Genomic DNA, 25415 nt, shown 5'->3' with positions numbered 1-25415 from the left:
TTTAATTTATAAATCAGTTTATTTACAGATTTTATCTTTTCTTAAAGTATATTTCAGTTAACAAATCTATTTACACAGGTATACATGGGAATTCATCCCAGTTATTTTACAGATCATACTTACAAACCATACCCTTAAGTGTTCGGTGCAAAATTGCACTGGATGTGACTATTGGCTGAAAATGGCCTGATGACCAGCCTATTTACACGCACACAGTAAACGGGTTTATTTTTTCATGTCTGCACAGTACAGTACACACAAGGAGGCTGAACCTCCCACAGAATGCTTTGCAATGTGTTTACCAAGAAGGCTTTGCAAAGTTCAGAAGGAAAAGCTATTAAACATAGATTAATTAAAATGACAGTACCTGCTTTACATCAGTTTACATTTATGACAGTACCTGCTTTACATCAGTTTACATCAGTTTTTATTTATTTATTTTTTTGAGACGGAGTCTCGCTGTCGTTGCCCAGGCTGGAGTGCAAGTGGCACAATCTCGACTCACTGCAACCTCTGCCTCCTGATTCAAGTGATTCTCCTGCCTCAGCCTCCCAAGTAGCTGGGATTACGAAGTGCCCACTACCATGCCCAGCTATTTTTTTTTTTTTTTTTTTTTTTGTATTTTTAGTAGAGCTAGGGTTTCACCATGTTGGCCAGGCTGGTCTCAAACTTCTGACCTCAGGTGATCCACCTGCCTCGGCCTCCCAGAGTGTTGGGATTACAGGCCTAAGCCACTGTGCCCAGCCAAGCATGATTTTTAAACATACCAATGTCAAAGGACAGGCATCCTGAACTTAAAAATGTTTTATCCTTCTAATTGTATAGGTGAATAAAGAGAAGAGGGTTCATAATGGAGTTTTTAGTATCTTCAAACATTGTGCTGCTTGGTTGTGGCAAGGCAGCTAAGGACCAACCCTCGGTCCAATGGCTAGAAAAAGTTTTCCTAAGTTTAGTGAAGGAGGAATGTATTATGAGCTTACACTATTAATTGATCTGTTATTGATGAGAGGTGGCCATTTGAGTTTCATATATATGAGTAATGAATGATTTTAATAGATTGTGATAAATGTCTAGGAAAAGCAGTTACAAATGAAGTATATTATGAAAATAGAGACTCTGGTTGGAATCAAGAAATAGGAAAGTTTGGGCCAGATGCCCTGGCTCATGACTGTAATCATAACATTTTGGGAGACTGAAGTGGGAGGATTGCTTGAGTTCAAGACCAACCTGGTTAACATAGGGAGACCCCATCTCTACAAAAAATTTAAAAATTAGCCAGGCATGGTGGCACACCCCTGTAGTCCTGATTACTCAAGTTGAGGTGGGGGGATTTCTTGAGCCCAGGAGGTTGAGGCTGCAGTGAGCCATAATTGCACATTACCCCAGCTTGGGTGACAGAACGAGACCCTGTCTCAAAACAAAGAAACAAGAAACCCACAAAGCAACAAAAAGAACATGAAGGTTGGTGAAAGAGCTATACATAAGATGTAGTTTCTGTTTTTGGTGAGCAAGCAATCTTCTTAAAAAGCAAAGACTTCATATCTTGCTGACTGTTTTTTGTTGAATGAGGGGCAGACCTGACACACTTAAAGACTGCTGGAGGAAACACATGTATAAGATGACCCTCTGCAGTACAGTGTGCTAGAAGTCTGCAGTGGGCTATTCAGAGCACAGAGAGGGCACTTAACCAAACACGTGGAGTCAAAGAAAGAGTCAAAGAAAGCTTCCTCGAGACCAGAAGAAGATAGTGTTCTCCCAGGTGAGGGGAAGGGAAGAGTATTCCAGAGAGAAGTGATGGCATATGTGAAGGTGTAGAGTTGGGAGAGAATGAGGCCTCTGACTAGAAGTTCCTGAAAGAAATTGTGTGTCCAGAGCCTAGCATGTTGGTAGGGGACACAGTGAGCAATGGGCGGGAAAGATAAGGGAGCTTTTTGTAAGAATGTTGACCTTTACATTTTGCCCTTTACCTGTAAGAACTGTAGGAAGACCCGATGGGTTTTTTTCTCACATCTTATGAAAATTCCAAACATACAGAAAAGTTGAAGAGATTTTGCAGTTAATACTCATATATCTCAACCTAGATTCTACCATTAACATTTAATTACATTTGCTTTATGTCATGTGTCCTGCTCTATTACCCATTTTTTAAAAAATACATTTTGAAGTAAGTGCAGATATCAGTGCACTTTCCTCTAAATACTTCAGCATATGTATCATTAACTAGAATGCCTTGATGAAGGGTCCTAAGAGGGAGAGTGGCATAATGAGATTGGTTCAGGAAGATTACTCAGCTGCAGGATGGGAATGGATTGGGGGGTGGTATATACTTACTGAATGCTCACTTTTAAGTGGTGTGTTAATAGAGTGAGGAGAAGAGAACTGGGAGGAGGTCATGTGTTAAGCTTTGTGCCTAAAGACATAAAAAGAGAAAAACAGTTTAACAAACAATATAATTGGAAGATGTGTATAACCCTAGAACAAGACTGCATCTTTGCAGATATCTCAGATCAGATTCCTGGAAAATAGGAGATAAAAAATGGGATTTCGTTTACAGAATCTTTGTCTTCATTAGCTTTATAGACCTTTTATAGAACAGATCTGTTTTCAAATGTTGCATTTGCCATCAAGACAAATCATGTCAGACTGCATTTAGGTGTAAAGAAAGTGAAAGCTGCATAATCCCCTGAGGGGTCTTAAGAGGATTTTGAATTGAAGCTTAAGATGTATGAAAAGAAGAAATGGCCTTAAAATGTTTATAAAATACGAATGTTCAATTTTCAATTACCAGGACCTGATGAGATGGCTCATGCCATAATCCCAGCACTTTGGGAGGCTGAGGCGGGCGGATCACTTGAGGCCAGGAGTTCGAGACCGCCTGGGCAACATGGTGAAACCCCGTCTCTACTAAAACCACAAAAAGTAGCCAGGCATGGTGGCGTGCGCCTGTAGTCCCAGCTGCTTGAGAGTCTGAGGCAGGAGAATCGCTTTAACCTGGGAGGCGGAGGTTGCAGTGAGCCAAGAATGCGCCATTGCACTTCATCCTGGGTGACAAAGTGAGACTCAAAAAAAAAAAAAAGTCACAAATTTCAATTACCAGATGTTATTAAAGTTGATAAATGAGAGAGGAGGAAGAGTGGTTGATAGAAATTTTGCTCCCAGAAAGATTTCGTTTCAATAAATAAAATGCTTCCTGAAACATTTTAAGAACCTTCTTCCTGGCCGGGCTCGGTGGCTCAAGCCTGTAATCCCAGCACTTTGGGAGGCCGAGACGGGCGGATCACGAGGTCAGGAGATCGAGACCATCCTGGCTAACACAGTGAAACCCCGTCTCTACTAAAAAATACAAAAAAATTAGCCAGGCGAGGTGGCAGACGCCTGTAGTCCCAGCTACTCGGGAGGCTGAGGCAGGAGAATGGCGTGAACCCGGGAGGCGGAGCTTGCAGTGAGCTGAGATCTGGCCACAGCACTCCAGCCTGGGCGGCAGAGCGAGACTCCGTCTCAAAAAAAAAACCAAAACAAAACAAAAAGAACCTTCTTCCTGCCAAAGCACTGTGTGAGGTGGTCAGAATATTCTTGGGAATAAGTTTTTGTTTTTTCCTTATTCTGTTTACCCTAAGAGCTAAAGGGAGTTGTACCCTTGCAGAGGTTGACCTGACTTCTCTTCGGAGGCATGGAATATTCTCTGCTACCACCAATCTTTATGACTATAGCCTTGGCCTCAGTTTCCCCATTTGTAGGAAGAGGGGATTTATTACAGTTCCTTGTAGCCCCAAAATGCTGTGTTTATGAAATGTTATTTATTCTCAATGTGACCATTTTTTTTTTTTTTTTTTTTTTTTGAGACGGAGTCTCGCTCTGTCTCCCAGGCTGGAGTGCAGTGGCCGGATCTCAGCTCACTACAAGCTCCGCCTCCCGGGTTTACGCCATTCTCCTGCCTCAGCCTCCCGAGCAGCTGGGACCACAGGCACCCGCCACCTCGCCCGGCTAGTTTTTTGTATTTTTTAGTAGAGACGGGGTTTCACCGTGTTAGCCCGGATGGTCTCGATCTCCTGACCTCGTGATCCACCCGTCTCGGCCTCCCAAAGTGCTGGGATTACAGGCTTGAGCCACCGCACCCGGCCAATGTGACCATTTCTAATTTGTTACAAGAAGTGAGAAATTTTGAAATCATAGGGTGGGGAGATAATCTGAAACTACCATGTTTAACATACTACATTTATTTGACCATATGCTCTTTCCTTTTTCAAATTTTATGTTGTAAAGTTTACTTAAAACACATTACAAAGTACTGAATGTTAAGAGGAATAGCTGTCATTTAAAATTCTAGCAGAGAAAAACCTATCAACATAGTAAAACAAACTTCTGGTACTTCAAGTTAGATTCACAAGACTAGAAACATATCCACCTGTCACTCAGAGGAAGTCCACAGAAGAATGCATTAATTCATTTTTCTTTCTCTTCTGAAAATAGCGGTGACTCTTGGAAGTGGAGATAACTGTTTTCTTCAGGGAGTCATGATACAAAATATAAAAAGTCTTTGTTGTCGTTGTTGTTGTTGTTGTTACATAGATTAGAGATTTCTGTGTTGCCCAGGCTGGCCTCAAATGCCTAGCCTTGCCCTCTTATGCACCAGGACAATAGCCCTGAGCCACCACGGCTCCCAAACACTCTTGCTTTAATGGTCTCTAAAGACATCAGCACTGTTGAGTATTAAAAGAGTGTGCCTTGGCATTAAATTCCTATGAATTTAGACCTGGGCTGTCATTTCCTACCTGTGTGAACTTGGATAAGGTACTTAACTGAGCCTCAGTATCCTACCTGCCAAATGGGAGATAATCACGCCCCTCAGAGTTGTTGTGTTAGTTATTGTTGGCAGGATACTCTTGCAGATAGGCACTCTAAGTGTTCACTGCTGTATGCTGCTTGCTGCTTCTGTAGAGAGGGAAGTGGGAACCACTAGTGGCTCCATTTGACTAAGGTATGGGCAAAGGGACATAATTCTAGTCTTTAATTTTTAGTGTATGGAAACATGTTGACTTCATCCTTTTCTGTCCTAGTTTTCAGGCCTTTGCATTTCAAACTCGTAAATATACAATATAGTTTTAAAATACTCTCAAAGTAGGTAAAGGGACAAAATTTGTATCCTGCACTCAAGGATTTGTGAAACTTAGATCAATTTTTGGCTGCAACTGAATTGATAGCACTTTTTTGTGGTTTGGTTTGGGTTTTTTGTTTTTGTTTTTGAGATAAGTGTCTCACTCTGCTTCCCAGGCTGGAGTGTAGTGGCATGATCACAGCTTACTGCAGCCTTGATTCTCCCATGCCTGAGCTATCCTCCCACCTCAGCCTTCTGAGTAGCTGGGACCACAGGCGTGCACCACCACACCTGGCCAATTTTTCTATTTTTTTTTGTAGATAGAGGATCTCCCTATCTTGACCAGACTGGCCCTGAGCTCCTGGGTTCAAGTGATCCTCTTGCCTTGGCCTCCCAAAATGCTGAGGTCCATGCCTAGCCAATAGCACTTTTTGTTGTTTGAGACAAGATGTGTCAGTGGCTGCTCTGTAGGAGGCTTAGAAGTATACATTTTAGGCTGGGTGTGGTGGCTTACGCTTGTAATCCCAGTATGTCCGGAATTGGTGGGTTCTTGGTCTCGCTGACTTCAAGAATGAAGCCGCAGACCCTTGCAGTGAGTGTTACAGTTCTTAAAGATGGTGTGTCCAGAGTTTGTTCCTTCAGACGTTCAGATGTGTCTGGAGCTTCTTCCTTCTGGTGGGTTCGTGGTCTCGCTGACGGGTGAAGCTACAGACCTTCGCGGTATTACAGCTCTTAAAGGCGGCATGTCTGGAGTTGTTCGTTCTTCCTGGTGGGTTCATGGTCTCGTTCTTCCTGGTGGGTTTGTGGTCTGGCTGGCTTCAGGAGTGAAGCTGCAGATCTTCCTGGTGAGTGTTACAGCGCATAAAGGCGGTGTGGACCCAAAGAGTGAGCGGCAGCAAGATTTATTGTAAAGAGCGAAAGAACAAAGCTTCCACAGTGTGGAAGGGGACCAGAGCAGGTTGCCACTGCTGGCTGGGGCAGCCTGCTTTTATTCCCTTATCCCACCCCACCGACATCCTGCTGATTGGTCCATTTTACAGAGAGCTGATTGGTCTGTTTTACAGAGAGCTGGTTAGTCTATTTTACAGAGAGCTGATTGGTCCATTTTGACAGAGTGCTGATTGGTGTGTTTATAGTCCCTGAGCTAGACACAGTGCTGATTGGTGCATTTACAATCCCCTAGCTAGACATAAAAGTTCTCCAAGTCCCCACTAGGTTAGCTAGATACAGAGTACTGATTGGTATATTTACAAACCCTGAGCTAGACGCAGAGTGTTGATTGGTGTGTTTACAATCCTTTAGCTAGACACAGAGTGCTAGACAGAAAAGTTCTTCAAGTCCCCACTAGATTAGCTAGATACAGAGTGCTGATTGGTGTATTTACAAACCCTGAGCTAGACACAGTGCTGATTGGTGTGTTTACAATCCTTTAGCTGGACGTAAAAGTTCTCCAAGTCCCCACCAGGTTAGCTAGATACAGAGTACTGATTGGTGCATTTACAATCCGTTTGCCTAGACATAAAGGTTCTCCAAGTTCCCCACTAGACTGAGGAGCTCAGCTGGCTTCACCCAGTGTATCTGCCACCGGGGCTGCAGGCCAAGCTGCCCGCCCATCATGCACTATGTGCCCACACTCCTCAGCCCCTGGGCCGTTGATGGGACCGAGCTCTGCCGAGCAGGGGGCGGCGCTTGTCAGGGAGGCTCTGACTGCCAGGGAGCCCACTGTGTGGGGGCGGTTGGAGCATGGTAGGCTGCAGGTCCCGAGCCCTGCCCCGCAGGGAGGCAGCCGAGGCCTGGCGAGAACTCGAGCACAGCGCTGGCAGGCGGGCACTGCTGGGGGATCTGGCGCAACCACCACAACTGCTGGCCTGTGAGCTCCGCGCACAGCCCCTGTTCCCCCGGCTTCTCTCCCTCCACACCTCCCCACAAGCAGAGGGAGCTGGCTCCAGCCTCGGCCAGCCCAGAGAGGGGCTCCCACAGTGCAGTGGTGGGCTGAAGGGCTCCTCGGGCGCCGCCAGAGTGGACGCCGATGCTGAGGAGGTGCTGATGAGTGAGGGCTGCGAGCACATTGTCACCTCTTACCAGCACTTTGGGAAGCTGAGGCAGGCAGATCACGAGGTCAAGAGATTCTGGCCAACATGGTGAAACCCCGTCTCTACTAAAAATACAAAAACTAGCTGGGCATGGTGGCGTGTGCCTTTAGTCCCAGCTACTCAGGAGGCTGAGGCAGGAGAATTACTTGAATCTGGGAGGCAGAGGTTGCAGTGAGCCAAGATTGCGCCCCTGCACTCCAGCCTGGCAAGAGAGGGAGACGCTATCTCAACAACAACAACGAAGTATACATTTTGCTGTGAAAGGAGCAGAGTTTATAGGCACGTTTGTCACATGTACTTTTTAGGTACTAGGGATGCAGCAGTGAACAAAATAGAAATGCCTGTTTTTCTGGAGCTTGCTTTTGAGGTTGGGGGAGACTAAGTAAAATACATAGTAACTTAGTATGTTCAGTGGAAAAAAATAAAACAAGAAATAAAGAATGTTGGGAGGTTGTAATTGTAAATGAGATGGGGGAAGAAAAGGTCTCAGTGACTCATGCTTGTAATCCCAGTGCTTGGGAGGCTAAGTGGGAGGAATGCTTGAGGCCAGGAGTTTGAGACCAGCCTGGGCAACATAGCAAGACCTTGTTTTAAAAATGAATGAATGAATGAAGAAAGGTAAATGAGTGAGACCTGTCTCTAAAATGAATGAATGAATGAATAGTAAATGATTGTTTATAAGAAGGAATGAATGAATGGAGGTGGTTAGGCAGGCCTACCTGAGGAGGTGATATTTGAGGGAAGGCAAAAAGGAGTTTAGGCAGCATGCAGATATATGAAGGAACTTTTTCTAGGTGGAGGGAATAGTGGATATAAAGGCTTTGAGGTTGGACTCATATTAATTATGTAAGTCAATGTTTTGGGGGAAGTGGCGAGATGATGATAATGCTTTGTGCATATTGAAATGTGAGGTATTCATTTGACATCCAGTAGTAATGACTAGTAAGCAGTTCAGGAGAAGCTGATCCTTGAAGAAAGTCTGTGTGTCACCAGATTTTAGGTGGAATTGAAGTCATGGATTTGCAGAGTCTCTGGGAATTACATTTAGAGTGAGAATAGCAGAGGACTGAGGAACGAACCCTAGGTAACAAATGTTGGGTAGGGATAGAAGAGCAGTCTGCAAAAAGACTTAGGACCAAACACTTCAGAGGCAGCTGGAAAAGAGGATGGTGTTTCTGAAGTTATAGCCAGGCAGTCTTCTCTGACTTCTGTGTCTGCCTTTTCTCTGCCAACTCCCAACCAAAACAGCCTTTCAGAACTACCTCATTTTTTGCTAGGACTCCATTAATAGTTTATTGTCCAGTCTCTTTACTCCTAAACTTATTCTTGTCAGTCATTCTTCCACACTTTTCCATAGTAGTCTTTCTAAAGTACCTAAACTGTGCCAGTGGTTCCTCATCTTCAGAATAGTCTGACCTTCTCAGCCTGGCATAAGATGCCCTTCATGATCTGGCCTCTGTTTGTTTTCACCTTTTGTTTCCTTTCCCCTTCACATCCTGAATTTCATGCATTCAAATTATTTGTCCTTCCTAGAAGGACACTTCTTTGCTTCTGGGTCTCTGTACATGGTTTTCTCATGTGTTCTTATTTCCTGGAATGACAAACTCTCCATAGTTCATTAACCATACAAGATTTGGCTTAATTGTTACCTTTTCTTCAAAGACTTCTGACTTCCAAGCAAAACCAGGCTCTTCCCTCTGGGCTGACTTCCTGATTTGTTGCATATCTCTGGTGTAGTCCTAATGACAATATCTTGAAACTGTTTCCTATTTGTTATCCCCTTCCAATTTATGAGCTCTTAGAGGACAACAATTTTGATATAAGGATCTTCACATTCTTAGTGTATGGCTTAGTGTAATAAATGTCTAATGCAGTGGTTTTCTTTCTTTCTTTTTTAATTTGCTGTTAAAAAAAAATTTTTTTTTAATTTAAAAACAGATAGAGATGGGATCTCACTTGATCACCCAGGCTGGTCTTGAGCTCCTGGGCTCAAGTGATATTTCTGCCTCGGCTCCCAAAGTGCTGGGTTTGCAGGCATGAGCCACCACATCCAGCCGTGGAGTGGTTTTCAGTGTGGCCTCTGTATCAGTGGCATCAGCATCTCTGGAAACTTGTTAGAAATGCATTCTTAGGCCCCACTCAATATTTACTGGATTAGAAACTAAAGGAGTGGGCCCCAGTAATCTGTGTTTTAACAAACTTCTCAGGTGATTCTGATACCTTATAACAAATCCTGCAGGTGATTCTGATAGTTCTAATAGTTAGAAAATTATTAAATCGTCCAGTGAAATGAATGATTGACAACATTCACAGAGAGGAATAAACTCTGATCTCATGATAAGTGGAGGAGAACCCTTCCACTTGTGTTCAGTCTTTAGAAAAAGGAAACAGCCATGCCTTAGTGATGGATGCAAGAGCTTAAAATAGCATATATAGTTACATTGACAGTTTTGTTTGTTTGTTTTGAGATGGAGTTTCGCTTTTGTTGCCCAGGCTGGGGTGCAATCTCAGCTCACTGCAACCTCCGCCTCCCTGGTTTAAGCGATTCTCCTGCCTCAGTCTCCTGAGTAGGTGGGATTACAGTCATGCACCACCATACCTGGCTAATTTTGTATTTTTAGTAGAAACGGGGTTTCTCCATCCTGGTCAGGCTAGTCTCAAACTCCTGACCTCAGGTGATCCACCCGCCTCGGCCTCCCAAAGTGCTGGGATTACAGGCATGAGCCACCGTGCCTGGCCAACCGTATTTTGGCTCAAAATCTGTTCTGAATCTACTGACTTAAACCTTTAGAGATTAAAAGGAAGACACAAGCTTGTTATTGAAAAATTACCCATAATATCACCATCAGAGATAACCAAATTATCAATAATTATTTCTAGGTAATATGGTTTCTATTCTTTTGCTTATGTGTGAGATTTTCTGCAGTTATGTATTTTTTATTTGGAAACCTTTAAGTAATTTCAAATATTAATATTTTAAGAAATAAGTTGAAATAAACTCATCAAGTTTTACCCTTATGAAGTTATCTTTTCACTTTTAAAACTGACAAAATTGTGTATATTGTGTACAATATGTTTTGAAATGTGTGTACATTGTGGAATGGCTCAATCAAACTAGTGTCTTTTCATTTTCTAACATTTAAAGTGGGAATTAAAGAAATAAGATAAATCCTGGGTCATATTATATGTAGTTTTACTTAACTGATTACTGCTTATTTTATGGATCTGTGTATGCTTTACAAAATACTTACTGAACATTGTGTTGTTCAATAAGCTTCTGTGTAAGGCTGGGCACTAGGTTTTTACTTACAGTGCAAAACATTGTTTTTGTGGGATAATCCAAATTAAGTTGATATCATTTTAACTTTGAGGATTTCTTTCAGGAAAGTAGCCTGTCATAAGAATAAAAACTTTAAGAAATCTTGATTCTTTTCCTAGTTCTAGAACAGATTCAGGCTCCTTTTGAAAGAAGATCTTCATAGATCTCTTCACATGGTGATTTAAATTATTTTTATTATATAAAGTCTAATGCTTGTGTCTACTGAGGCAACTAGATATCCTTTTTTTTTTGGCTTAGGGTTCCCAAATAACTCCAAACCCCAAAATTATAAATTAAATGTATTTATAAATTAAATGCCATAGAAACTATAGAACTTGATAAAATTCAAATTAGCAACATTAATATAACAACTGATGTTTTGCTGAAATTAAATGCCAGTGTTGGGTTTAGTAATAGAAAGAAATATTTTTATATTTTATTTTTTCCTGGTTACTATTTTCATTTTAAGCATTTTAAACATGATCATTATGGGAATCATTGTCATCATAGATATTACTGTTTTAAACCTAATCTGTTTTGTTGATTGGCCAGTTTAATGGTACATTGTAAAGATAGTACTGAAAAATACTAATTTAATGTCAAATTCTTTTTTAAAATTAGGTTAAATTGTATGTATTTACAGGACATGAAATTTTGGAATATATATGTGCATTATGGAATGGCTTAAGCGAATTAACATATATATTACCTCACATAGTTGTCATTGTTGTGAGAACACTTAAAATCTAATCTCTTGGCATTTTTCAATACAGTATATTGTTAATAACTATAGTCGCCATGTTGTACAATAGGTCTCTTGAAGGTATTCCTCCTAACTGAAATTTTGTAACCTTTGACCAACATCTATCTCCCCAACTCCCTCCTCCACCATGGCCCCAGTCCCTGGTAACTACCATTGTGTTCTCAACTTCTGTAAGATCAACTTTTTAAGGTTGTACGTATGAGGGAATAATGGAGTATTTGCTTTTTGTTGCCTGGCTTGTTTCATTTGACACAGCAGTCGCCAGTCTTTTTGGCACCAGAGACTGACTTCATGGAAGACAGTTTTTCCATGGACTGGGTGGTGACATTTCAGGATGAAACTCTTTCACCTCAGATCATCAGGCATTAGTTAGATTCTCCTAAGCAGCATGCAGCCTTGATCCCCAACTGTGCGCAGTTCACATTAGGGTTTGGGCTCCTATGGGAATCTAATGCCAGCGCTGCTGATCTGACAGGAGGCGGAGCTCAGCGGTAATGCTGTTGGTTCACCTCCTGCCGTGTGGCCTGGTTCCTAACAGGCCACAGACTGGTACTGGTCCACAGCCCAGGGGGTTGGGGCCCCCTGATTTAACATAATGAAGAACCTTCCAGGTTCATTCATATTGTTGCATATCATGGAAATTCTTTCCTTCTTTGAGGCTAAATAGTATTGCATTTTGGGTATGTGTGTGTATAATATATATGTGTGTATATATTATATGTACATATACATATGTACATATACACGCATACACATAGCAGATTTTCCTTATCTATTCATTTGTTGATGGAGTTGATGGACAATTAGGTTGATACCATATCTTGGCTATTGTGAATAATGCTGCAGTGAACATTGGGAGTACAGATATTCTCTTTAATATATTTACTTTGGATTTCTTACTGTCATCTTTTTTATTGCCTATGTAAAGGTACAGTTATTACTATGAAGTATTAGAAAATGCTTCATAAAAAGAACCAGTCTGCCCAGTGCAATTGAATATGGAATTGACTGCTCTGGGATACTTTGAATTTGGCGTGCCTGTGTGTTGACTCTCTCTTCTGTTCTGTCTGCTTCACTTGGCTTCACCTTGGCCCCAGCAGGATTATAAACACCATTGCAGAGGTGGGCACTGCAATCTTGTGGCAGCATTCAGATACAAAGACCTAAGACGTATTTTTCTTTTAGCTTAACATGAAAATGAAGACAATTTTAAAATTCTCAGAGAACTCATAGATCTCCAGGAATAAGTCCTTAGATCCAAGCGACTCCAGTTTTATATCTATAAATACTATTACTATGATTCTAGTAAGTCCATGAACAGTAAGATATAAGTAGCATTTAAATACTCACAATATAAAAACGCACTCACCAAAACATTGAACAGCTAGCCTAGTTTTGTTTTGTTTTGAGATGGAGCCTCGCTCTGTCACCCAGGCTGGAGTGCAGTGGCGCGATCTTGGCTCACTGCAACCTCCACCTCCTGGATTCAAGCAGTTCTCCTGCCGCAGCCTCCTGAGTGGCTGGGATTACAGGTGCACGCCACTGTGCCCGGCTAATTTTTTGTATTTTTAGTAGAGATGGGGTTTCATCATGCTGCAAGGCTGATCTCGAACTCCTGACCTCGTGATCCACCTGCCTTGGCCTCCCAAAGTGCTAGGATTACAGGCGTGAGCCACTGCGCCTGGCCTAGTTAGCCTAGTTTTAAACATTTTTTAAAAAATACTTGTGTCAAGTTTAAATCACGTGATTTTCTGCCATTAACACTTGTAAGTCTATTTTAATTTTGTCTGTTGTACATTCCCCTACACTTTTTCTTGCCCAACTTTTTATCCCCATTTTCTCCCCATCTCTCCTGCTATGTATTTATTATGGCTTCGTGGTTCTGGTAGGGGTCACAGTTCCCTGTCCTGATGTATAGGGAACTGATTGATGTACCATCCATCCCTGTTGATTGGCCCTTAGGTGGAAATATAACTCAAACTGGGCCAATTAAGAGTCTTTAACTGAGGTTCTTCAGACTGAAAGCCAAGAGTAAGAGTCTTTTGTTCCTTGTAGATTGAACTGGGATGACATGAGAGTGGAAATTCCTGAAACCTAAGGTGTTTCACTTTACCTTCTCATCTCCTGAAAATTATCCATAGAGGAAGTCATTTGCAATAGGATAGGACAAGATTTAACAAGACTGGGAGAGAGAATCCTGGTCGTGATGGAGTCTTCATCTTTATCTCTTTTTTTTTTTCCTTCAGACAGAGTCTCACTCTGTTGCCCAGCCTGGAGTACAGTGGCACAATCTTGGCTCACTGCAACATTTGCCTCCCAGGTTCAAGCAATTCTTCTGCCTCAGCCTCCTGAGCAGCTGGAATTACAGGCGTGCGCCACCATGCCTAACTAATTTTTCTACTTAGTAGAGATGGGATTTCATCATGTTGGCCAGGCTGTTCTTGAACTCCTGACCTCAGGTGATACGCCTGCCTCAGCCTCCCAAAGTGCTGGGATTATAGGTGTGAACCACTATGCCCAGCCAAGTCTGCATCTTTGATACTGTAGCTGCTCCATTATATTTCATCAAATTGCCTTTTTGGTTGAAGCTAGTTCCAGCTGGGTCTTTCACTTGGTACTAGAAAGCATCCTTAAGTAATCCGTGTTGTAATTTATAAGATGTATCCTTTTTTTTTATATCTAGGTGAAGATGGAGCCGGAAAAACAAGCTTAATAAGAAAAATTCAGGGAATAGAGGAGTATAAGAAAGGAAGAGGACTGGAATATTTGTACTTAAATGTGCATGATGAAGACAGGGATGGTGAGTGTCATTTGTAACATAAATTTCTGAAGTCTATTGTGAGGTGCACTGCCATTCACGTTAGTCTTTGATTTTTCTTTTTTTTTTAGTGTGTAATTTTTTACTAGAAGTTCTGTGATGTCATGCTGGTCAAGAAATAGCTATGTTTAGGCATACTTTTATTAATTTGGGATTGGGATTCGTATATGCTTTTAAGCATCTTAAGCTATCCTGGTGTGCAGATACTTCTTTCCTGTCATACTTGAAGAATCTCAATTTTTCAGCTCATCTTCCCTCAGATAGTGATTGTTTTGTTGACTCACATTTCACCTTCTAATTTTCTGATAAAAATATTATCTACTCAGTTTTTATCTATCAGCTATTTTTTCTTCTGTAGATCACTTGCCTTCTCATTTTTGTATATAATACCTTGGTATGCATATCTCTATCTGCTGATGGTAAAAACATAAACAAGTTATGCATCCTCTGGTTTTAGATTAAGAAATATGAAGTAGAGGATGCTACAGTGAAGTCATTTTAGGCCTTTAGATAAGTTAGCAGATGGCCTAAATAGTTGAACTGTACTGGCGGTTAAGTCATTTTAGACCTTTAAATAAATTGGTAGATGGCCTAAATTGTTGAATTTTGTCAAAGCCAATAGCACATCTCCTGTGGAGATGCACTAAAATACCAAGTGATACTGTTAGTTGGATGATGAAATTACTTAATCTTTTTGCCTTGGTTACTTTGTTTTGTCTGTTGTAGATCAAACAAGATGTAATGTATGGATCTTAGATGGAGACCTGTATCACAAAGGCCTCCTTAAATTTTCACTGGATGCCGTATCTCTGAAGGATACTCTAGTTATGCTGGTTGTTGACATGTCAAAGCCTTGGACTGCTTTGGATTCTTTACAGAAATGGGCAAGTGTTGTTAGAGAACATGTTGACAAACTGAAAATCCCTCCTGAAGAAATGAAACAAATGGAGCAAAAGTGTAAGTAGTCTAGAAATAGTAATGTAGGTTTCAAAAACAAAATGTCTTGGCTGACTTTAATCATTAGAAATTTTTGACTATGAAAAGGTTTAATGAAGTAAGCATCTTGTAAGTACTTTTTTTTTTGAGACAGAATCTTGTTCTGTCACCCAGGCTTAGTCTTTGATTTTTTTTTTTTTAGTGTGTAATTTTTTACTAGAAGTTCTGTGATGTCATGCTGGTCAAGAAATAGCTATGTTTAGGCATACTTTTATTAATTTAGGATTGGGATTCGTATATGATACTTTTAAACATCTTGGCTCACTGCAACCTCTGCCTCCTGGGTTTAAGCTATTCTCCTCCCTCAGCCTCCTGAGTAGCTGGTATTACAGGCGCCTGCCACCGTGCCCTGCTAATTTTTGTATTTTTAGTAGAGACGGGGTTTCACCATATTGGCTAGGCTGGTCTTGCACTCCTGACCTCATGATCCACCCCCGTCGGCCTTGCAGAGTGCTGGGATTACAGGCGTGAGTCACCGGCCTGGCTTGTAACTACTGTTTTAAAATTCTGTTTAGATGATGTGCTAGGTTTTAATATAGTTTCAAATTAGAAACATAAGACACAATGGTAAACTGTTTAGTAGAGATGCGTTTTCTTCTTGCCAAAAAGCTGTGTGTTGAGTTCATTTAGGAAAGTAGCTTTGCAGGGTGAAAAAATTGAATCTTTCTTCAGCTGCTCATTTTCAGCAGTTTCATTTTTTAATTAGTAATCTTACTGACCTTGTCAAAATGAAATATGCCTAGAAAGATGTTGACAGTATACATATAAAGATATTAAAATGGTTTTATGATTTACAAAGTACATATTTTATACATGCTCATGTGAATTGGAGATTTTCATGGGAATTATGAAAATTATATGAGTCATTTCTAACAGGTTGTAAGCCAGTAACATTTTTTATTTACTTTTTTTAAATTTTTGAGTAAGGGTCCCACACTGTTGCCCAGGCTGAAGTGCAGTGGCACAATCTTGGCTCACTGCAACCTCTGCCCCCCAGGCTCAAGCCATCCCGCCACCTCAGCCTCCGGAGTAGCTGGGATTCTTTACAGAAATGGGCAAGTGTTGTTAGAGAACATGTTGACAAACTGAAAATCCCTCCTGAAGAAATGAAACAGGCACGTACCACCATGCCTGGCTAATTTTTTTATTTTTTGTAGACATAGGGTTTTGCCATGTTGCCCAGGCTGGTCTTGAACTCCTGAGCTCAAGCAATCCACCTTGCTCAGACCCCCAAAGTGCAGGGATTACAGGCATGAGCCACCACATTCAGCTGCCTCTAATATTTTTTAATGTCACTTAGAGTTCTTCATTTGCCAATATCATGCTTTGCATAAGAAAATACATAGATGGACCAGGCGTGGCGGCTCACACCTGTAATCCCAGCACTTTGGGAGACTGAAGCAGGTGGATCATGAGGTCAGAAGTTTAAGACCAGCCTGGCCAAGATGGGGAAACCCCTTTCCCCACAAAAAAAAAAAAAAAAAAAAAAAAAAAAAAAAATAGCCCAGCATGGTGGCAGGCACCTGTAATCCCAGCTACCTGGGAGGCTGAGGCAGAGAATTGCTTGAACCCAGGAAGTTGAGATTGCACCACTGCACTCCAGCCTGGGTGACAGAGCAAGACTCGGTCTCAAAAAAAAAAAAAAAGGAAATACATAGATGACCTCCTTTGTTGTTATTTACTGACAGTAACTTTTAAAGAGAAATTGACAGCTTGCTGGAATTTATGTGTAAGAAAACAGTAAAACTTGTATATACTAAATCATTGAAAGAGATGTCTAAATACTTTTAATTTTTTGTTTGTTTGTTTGTTTGTTTACTATTGCCTGTGGAGTTTTTGTTGTTGTTCTTCCCTAAGTCTAGATTTATCCTAGAGTAGTAGTTGTTCAACTGTGGTTCCCTGGACCAGCAGCACTAGTGTCAGTATAGCTGGGAACATGTTAAAAATACACATTTTTCACTCCCCATCCTGGACCACTGAATTAGAAACTCTTGAGGGTGGAAACAGTAATCTGGGATTTAACAAGCCTTTGAAGTGATTCTGGTGCATGATAAAATTTGGGAGCCACTGTTAGATTACAGCCTCTGATCTTAAGGGTGGTAGTCACCAGGGCTGCTAAGGATAAATACAGACCCCTGTGTTTCTGGAGGGAACGGTGCCCAACTGTTCGGGATTCCCTATTCCTTGACCCCATGTAAATTCAGAACAGTTTTCCTCCATATGAGTCAGTCTTCACGATCCAAAGATCTGGCTCATAATTACTTTAAGAGAAAAGACACATTTTTTTTCTAAGTAAGTAATGTACATTCTTTGTTTTTTGAAAATTGAAAATAGGGCTGGGCGCAGTGGCTACGCCTATAATCCCAACACTTTGGGAGGCCAAGGCAGGCGGATCACAAGGTCAGGAGTTCAAGACTGGCCTGGCCGATATGGTGAAACCCTGTCTCTTCTAAAAATACAAAAATGAGCTGGGCGTGGTGGTGGGCACCTGTAGTCCCAGTCCGTTGGGAGACTGAGGCAGGAGAATCACTTGAACGCAGGAGGTGGGGGTTGCAGTGAGCCGAGGTTGCACCACTGCACTCCAGCCTGATGACACAGTGAGACTCCATCTCAAAAAACAAAGAGAAAAAGAAAATAGCCAGTCACAGTGGCTCACCCCTGTTATCCCAACCCTTTGGTATGCTGAGGTGGGAGGATTGCTTGAGCCCAGAGTTCGAGACCAGCCTGGACAACATAGTGAGACCCCAGTCTCTACAAAAATAAAAAGTTAGCCAGGTGTGGTGGCACATGCCTGTAGCTACTCAGGAGGTTGAGCTAGAAGATCACTTGGGTTAGGGCTATAGTGAGCCATGATTGCACCATTGCACTCCAGCATGGGTGACAGAGCAAGACCCTGTCTCAAAATAAATCAGTAAATCAAACTTTTGTGTATTTTCCCCAGTATTTTTATTTCTTTTTTTTTTTTTTTTTTTTTTTTTTTTTTTTTTGAACGCGATCTGGCTCTGCTCTCCCAGGCTGCAGTGCAGTGGGCCGGATCTCAGCTCACTGCAAGCTCCGGCTCCCGGGTTTACACCATTCTCCTGCTCAGCCTCCGGATTTAGCTGCGGTACTACAAGGGCGCCCGCCCACCTCGCCCGGCTTAGTCGGCTAGTTTTTTTTTGTATTTTTAGTAGAGACGGTTTCACCGTGTTAGCCAGGATGGTCTCGATCTCCTGACCTCGTGATCCACCCGTCTTGGCCTCCCAAAGTGCTGGGACTACAGGCTTGAGCCACCGCGCCCGGCCCAGTATTTTTATTTCTAAGCTGGAATCATACTTTGGCTTTATTTATATCTCTTTTAATGTTACTATTTCCTACAACGTTAAATATTCTTTGAAAACTTGACATTTTATAGTTGTGTATAATTTTTTCTCATATACCATTTTAATCCTATTCTATGGACAGTTTGTTTCCAAATGTGTTTTGCTTTTAAACATGAAGAAAAGAGTTATATGGAGATCCCTGTGTGTGCATGACTGATTGTGCCCTTGAGAATTCCTAGGAGAATAATTACTGAGTCCAAACATACATTTTCAAGTCTCTCGTTATGTTCACATTTACTTTATATTTTTTAGTGACAGTTTTGACAACCTTGCAAATAACTCCTAAAAGCTGATTGGCACTGGTAATATTTCATCAGGTTGTACAAGGGTTACAGAATGAGCATGGACCAAGATTGAGCCTAGGTAAAAAAGGAGAGACCTGAGTAAAGGGTTTAGTGAAAGGGGTTAGTATTAGAAAATCATCTAGACTATCTTTTAAGTTGTGGGATTTTTTTCTCCCACATTTATTTTTCTTTTATCCGTATAGTGCCTTTTGTGAATTAGAGAAGGTAGAGAGACAAAACTAATTGTGACTTGACCAAAATAGTTTGCATAAATTGAGCCAGGTCTAGATAGAACCCTACTTTGTAGAGCCATCCCATGCAGTAGTAGTATTCTGCCTCCTAATTATTAATGTGGGTTCGTTGTTTGTATATTCTCTTTGAAATAGGTTTCTCAAACCCTTTTTGTTTTTTCTCTTATACAAGACTAAGTATAAATTGGAGTAAATTTTATCTTTAAATTATGGCAAGAAAAGTTACCTGCTGAAATAAAGCAATTTCTAAATTGTGTTTATTTGATTTTCAGTGATTAGAGACTTCCAAGAATATGTAGAACCAGGAGAAGACTTCCCAGCTTCTCCCCAGAGAAGAAATACTGCGTCACAAGAGGACAAAGATGACAGTGTAGTTTTACCTCTGGGTGCGGATACACTTACACATAACTTGGGCATTCCAGTACTAGTAGTTTGCACAAAGGTTAGTTTGCTTCCTAGGGATTCTACTACTGATATTCACTGAGGATGAACAACTGTTTTGTTTTCCAGGTTTTTTTGGAGTTAACACATTAGTTCTCCTAGATGATTTTTTGTTAACAAACAAATAATAGTTTAAAGTATTGAATGATATTAACATGTTGCTTTTGTGGTCTTAATTATAGTTTCTGTCAAAGAAAATGTTATTTCAAATCCTCATGATTGAATCTCATTTTCATAATTCCCATTGAACTTCATTGTATGATCAGTCAGTTTAATAGAAATAATTACAGGTAAAATGATAGTTTATTGGTTTTTATAAACTTGTTTTTCAACATTTTTTTTTTTGAGACGGAATTTTGCCCTTGTTGCCCAGGCTGGAGCACAATGGCACAATCTTGGCTCACTGCAACCTCCACTTCCCAGGTTCAAGCAGTCTTCTGCCTCAGCCTCCCCAGTAGCTGGGATTACAGGTGCCCACCACCACTCCCAGCTAATTTTTTGTATTTTTAGTAGAGATGGGCTTTCACCACGTTGGCCAGGCTGGTCTCAAACTCTTGACCTCGGGTGATCCACCCACCTTGGCCTCCCGAAGTGCTGGGATTACAGGTGTGAGCCACTGTGCCCAGCCTCAACATTGAATTTTTATATGTTCTCTAATATCAGAGGATTATGTACTTAAAATAGACTTTTAAACATGTAGCAGTGCTCATTATATGAAGTTGACATGCAGTTATCAAGTGTTTCTGGTTTTTAAAAAAGTTCTGATAGGATCACTATTATCAAAATTATATTATTGGTTATTTCACTGTATATGTTTTGTAATAAAATTAAGTTTCCTTTAAAAATAATTAATAGAAGGCCAGGCGTGGTGGCTCAAGCCTGTAATCCCAGCACTTTGGGAGGCTGAGGCGGGTGGATCATGAGGTCAGGAGATGGAGACCATCCTGGCTAAAACGGTGAAACCCCTCCTCTACTAAAAAAAATACAAAAAAATTAGCTGGGTGTGGTGGCGGGTGCCTGTAGTCCCAGCTGCTCGGGAGGCTGAAGCAGGAGAATGGCATGAACCTGGGAAGGCGGAGCTTGCAGTGAACCGAGATCGTGCCACTGCACTCCAACCTGGGCGACAGAGCGAGACTCTGTATCAAAAATAAATAATTAATTAATTAAAAAATACTTAATAGATCAGCCGGGCGCGGTGGCTCACGCCTGTAATCCCAGCACTTTGGGAGGCTGAGGCGGGCGGATCATGAGGTCAGGAGATTGAGACCATCCTGGCTAACATAGTGAAACCCCATCTCTACTAAAAATACAAAAAATTAGCTAGGCGTGGTGGCGGGCGCCTGTAGTGCCAGCTACTCGGGAGACTGAGGCAGAATGGTGTGAACCTGGGAGGCAGAGCTTGCAGTGGGCTGAGATCGTACCACTGCACTCCAGCCTGGGTGACAGAGTGAGACTCTGTCTCGAATAATAATAATAATAATAATAATAATAATAATAATAATAATAGATCAAGTTCATGTTCTCCCCGCTTGGTCCTGAGTGTGTATTTTTCCTGTTTGTAAGTCATGGAATAGTTAAGAAAATGACAGAACGTAAGTCCTTTTCAGACCTGAAATTAATGCTTTTTAATATGTAAAATTTGCACATATAAAATTAAAAGAGGGTATAGAATTTATTCATTGTTGGAGTAAAATTGATTAAAATATTTAAAACCTACCTTAGGTTTTACTTTACTACAAAAATGATCCATAACAAAGGAATGGTGTGACAGCATTTAAAATAATTAAGTTAAAAATCTGCCATCTGATTTCAAGTGGTGGTTCTGGTATAGTTGTCACGTACACCTTTTCTGTAAAACAGTGTCTTAAAATCTCACACTGAAATCCTTCTATGTGATTTGTTTTTTATTTTGTTTTGGTTGGTGAAGAGCTGTTTGTTTCCTGGAAGTTGGTTCCATTTTACAGCACTACTTGCCTTTTGAAAAGCAGTCTTATTTTCCAAAAGAAAAATGTTAAGCTTAAAGGGTTCGGAATCAGTATCAAGTGAGTCATAGAGTCATAACATTTTCACACCAGAAGAGATCATCTACTGTATTTCATAAAATCTAAGACACTATTGGATGTATTTCAGTTTATGAACTTTTAAAATGTGTTAGGGGTATTGGGAAATGTGTGTTTCCAAAGGGAGAGAAGTATGGTGGTTCAACGCCATCAGTTTAAAGACTCCAGAAATGGAGATTTCAGAGAGACTAAGTTTCTTGTCTTAAGTCCAGATCCTCTGATTTCAGTTAAAATATTTTTATTTTATTTTATTTTTGATATGGAATCTTGCTCAGTCGCCCAGGCTGGAGTGCAGTGGCGCCATCTTGGCTCACGGCAAGCTCCACCTCCCGGGTTCATGCCATTCTCCTGCCTCAGCCTCCCGAGTAGCTGAGACTACAGCCCCCACCACCACGCCCTGCTAGTTTTTTTGTATTTTTAGTAGAGATGGGGTTTCACCGTGTTAGCCAGGATGGTGTCGATCTCCTGACCTTGTGATCCGCCCGCCTCGGCCTCCCAAAGTGCTGGAATTACAGGCGTGAGCCACCGCACCCAGCCTTAAAATATTTTTATTTAATACTAAACCACCATGCCTTTCCAAAAGTGTCATTAGGTCAAAGTATAACAATTAGTTTTAATCATTTGAAATCACTGTATTTGATAAAATGGACAATGAAATGCTCGTTATAATTATGTAATGAGACTCTGTTCTGTGCCGTATATATGTTTTTATTTTCATCTTTATGGAGAGTTTTGCTATGTTACCCAGCTAGCCTTGAACTCCTAGGCTCAATCCTCCCCCCTCCCCCTCCAAAGTAGTACAAGTGCATACCACTGCACCCTGTTAGGTTTTTTTTGGTTGTTGTTAATTTATTTTATGTATATATATATGTGTGTGTGTGTGTATATATATATAGTGTGTGTGGGTATATATATATATGTAACAAAAAAATACATAGCAAATTTAACCCGAAACTAATATTGGGTGTAATGACCATTATTAAATGTTTGTTTTTATATTTTACGCCTTCAATTCAGAAGTGTTTTGGTGAAATTATTTGGATGTTGTGATGTTTGAACATGACTTCTTTGTATTTTCTTAGCATTTTTCTGTAGCAAGCAGCATTCAGGATTGTCTCATTGATTGTACGGGTGACATTTCAAAAATCAGTTGTAATTTCCTTATTTTGTTATTAGTGAGATTGTAATAAGAGTGAATAAAAGCACCAGAAAAGAAATTAAGGTCACTTGAGAATTATCAGATAAACACAGGAGCAAAGAAGAAATGGTGAGAAGTAGAGACTCCCTGGATATGCAGAAGTGTTTTATAAAACTAAAATGGATGTTAGATCTTTTAAAACTTTGTTCCAGGTTATATAAGTAGTTGAGTTAACAAGTATGATTTCTTAGAACACGCTAGGCTTGTTATTCTTCCCTCCCTTATGTACTAAAACTTTCTCTTTGGTGTTCTGACCAGAACGTCAACATAGAAGTTAATGCTTTTTAAAAAGATAAAATTATCCATTAGTCCCTCCAACTAAAAGTTCATAGAGTACTTGGTATTCTGTGTCCTGCTGTTCATTTACCATATCAGAGTGGTACTTTTATGATGTTCCCCTATCCAGAATTGAACTGTTTAAATTACTATATTTAGTTTTGATTATTTTAAATGTATTTTAATTATTTTAACTTAACAGTGTGATGCCATTAGTGTATTGGAGAAAGAACATGACTACAGAGATGAACATATTGATTTTATTCAGTCACATATCCGGAAGTTTTGTTTACAGTGTATCCTTTTAAATACATTTATCGATTCAGTGTACCACTTTACCTTTTTTTGTTTTTTAAAGTTAAAAGAATTAAATTGATGGACTTGAGAAATTCTGTAAACATTCTCCTTCTGCCTCTGGTTGGAAATTTCATTTTAATTCCCAAATTATTTATATTTGGATATTTCGAGATAGAAAAGCAAATATTGAAGTATATTACTTTTATTTGCTGTGTTTAAAGTATGCTTAAGAAAAATAATTACCAGTTGTATGCGGAAAAGTCTAGTAAGCTGTATGAACAGATCTGATTTAAAAACTGTATTTGTTGGTGGGTGGTAGGGCAAAATCAATATTACGTTTTTTGTGTTTTCATTTGTAATTTATTTAGTGTGTTGTCATCTTCTCCACATATAGCCTAACAGTGGTTTCAAAATCTGGCTCTGCCTATCTAGACATACTGGATTAGAGTATTCCAAAGGGAGGCTGGAGAATCATCTATACTTTAGAAACCTTCCTGAAAAATCTATCATAGAAAGTCTTGTTAATCTAGATTGCAAGGATTAGGTAAGCCAGTGAGTAATAATTACATCTAAAAGAGGGAGAAAATGAAAGTTAACAGTGAATACTTTTTAGAGACTTTACTGTTGAAAACTTAGTTAACACCTTGAATACACTGAAGAGTAAACTCACCAACCCTCTTGGATCAGATATTTTGCAGTTGCATTCCCCAGCCAAAGCTTTTGAGTCTGAAACGTAATGAAATGATATTAGGAATAGATAGTAATGAGTAATACACACATGTTTATAGTGTCTACAATTTATAAATCATTTTCATTAGTGGGCATTTAATTTAAAGACCACTTATAGAAAGCCTGAGTAAGATCACTTGACACTGATAGTTTCCCTTTCCCGTTTTCCCTTCTGTTCTTTCTCTTTATGGGCCTCTTTTGTCACCAAATGGCTAAGTTGGTTGAGTTAAAGGATACTAGTCTACCATAATGTCTTCAGAAATAAAATAAAAAGTGGGAGTAATTGTAGTGTAGGTATCTATAGCCCTTTTTTAATGTTATCTTTAGGGATTAGAAAATTTGAGAATAAACAGTCTCTTCAATCATTTATTTAATGCTATACTTAAAAATGTAAATACAGGGCCAGGCGCGGTGGCTCATGCCTGTAATCCCAGCACTTTGGGAGGCCGAGGTGGGCAGATCACGAGGTCAGGAGATCGAGACCATCCTGGCTAACATGGTGAAACCCTGTCTCTACTAAAAATGCAAAAAATTAGCTGGGTGAGGTGGTGGGCACCTGTAGTCCCAGCTACTCGGGAGGCTGAGGCAGGAGAATGGTGTGAACCTGGGAGGCAGAGCTTACAGTGAGCAGAGATCATGCCACTGTACTCCAGCCTGGGTGACAGAGCAAGACTCCATCAAAAAAATAACAATAATAGTAATGTAAATACAGAAATGTAATCGGAAAGGAAGGTTTCTACCAAAATAATTAGAGACCATTAGAGCCAGTTGATTTTAAAAGATTACAGAATGTGAGAAGTCATCTCAAAATAGTGAGGTATGTATTTATCAGTGACAGACAGTGACAGTTCAAAATCACTTTTATTAAAGTTTTAATTGCAATGTAAGTTTTTCAGTTACAGAAATCTTCCAAATTACCGTAATTTGGTTTTCGTTGTGGGGAAGGTCATTAATGCAAAGTTCATACAGTTAAACTTTTCCCTAAGATTATGTTTGTCTCTACCGTGTTAAAGTTTCATATCAAAGTAAGTTTAGTCAGTTGTATTTAGCAATACTGCTTTTAGGTTCATAAGCCTCAGGTCATGTCCCAGAAAATATGAGTATCCCAGTTAAGAAGTTAGACTGAGGCCAGGCGCGGTGGCTCAAGCCTGTAATCCCAGCACTTTGGGAGGCCGAGACGGGCGGATCACGAGGTCAGGAGATCGAGACCATCCTGGCTAACATGGTGAAACCCCGTCTCTACTAAAAATACAAAAAAACTAGCCGGGCGAGGTGGCGGGCGCCTGTAGTCCCAGCTACTCGGGAGGCTGAGGCAGGAGAATGGCGTAAACCCGGGAGGCAGAGCTTGCAGTGAGCCGGCATCTGGCCACCGCACTCCAGCCTGGGCAACAGAGCGAGACTCTGTCTCAAAAAAAAAAAAAAAAAAAAAAAAA

The 25415-nt window shown here is 40.5% G+C and overlaps 1 protein-coding gene across 1 annotated transcript in view; it reads left to right on the top strand.

Moving 5' to 3' along the window:
- Positions 1–25415, top strand: part of DYNC1LI1 (dynein cytoplasmic 1 light intermediate chain 1) — a 50597-nt gene that overhangs the window by 14914 nt on the left and 10268 nt on the right. Inside the window, exons 3-6 of the mRNA XM_017887689.1 lie at positions 13954–14070; positions 14815–15045; positions 19254–19423; positions 23159–23252. Of these exons, the coding sequence (XP_017743178.1) occupies positions 13954–14070; positions 14815–15045; positions 19254–19423; positions 23159–23252 (612 nt within the window). The remainder of the gene's footprint in view (positions 1–13953; positions 14071–14814; positions 15046–19253; positions 19424–23158; positions 23253–25415) is intronic.

The sequence above is a fragment of the Rhinopithecus bieti genome, unplaced genomic scaffold (genome assembly GCF_001698545.2).
Source record: "Rhinopithecus bieti isolate Rb0 unplaced genomic scaffold, ASM169854v2 scaffold_17429, whole genome shotgun sequence".
NCBI classification, from domain to species: Eukaryota; Metazoa; Chordata; class Mammalia; order Primates; family Cercopithecidae; genus Rhinopithecus; species Rhinopithecus bieti.
The sequence above is the reverse complement of the archived record's forward strand: the minus strand, read 5'-3'. Positions and strand labels throughout refer to the sequence as shown.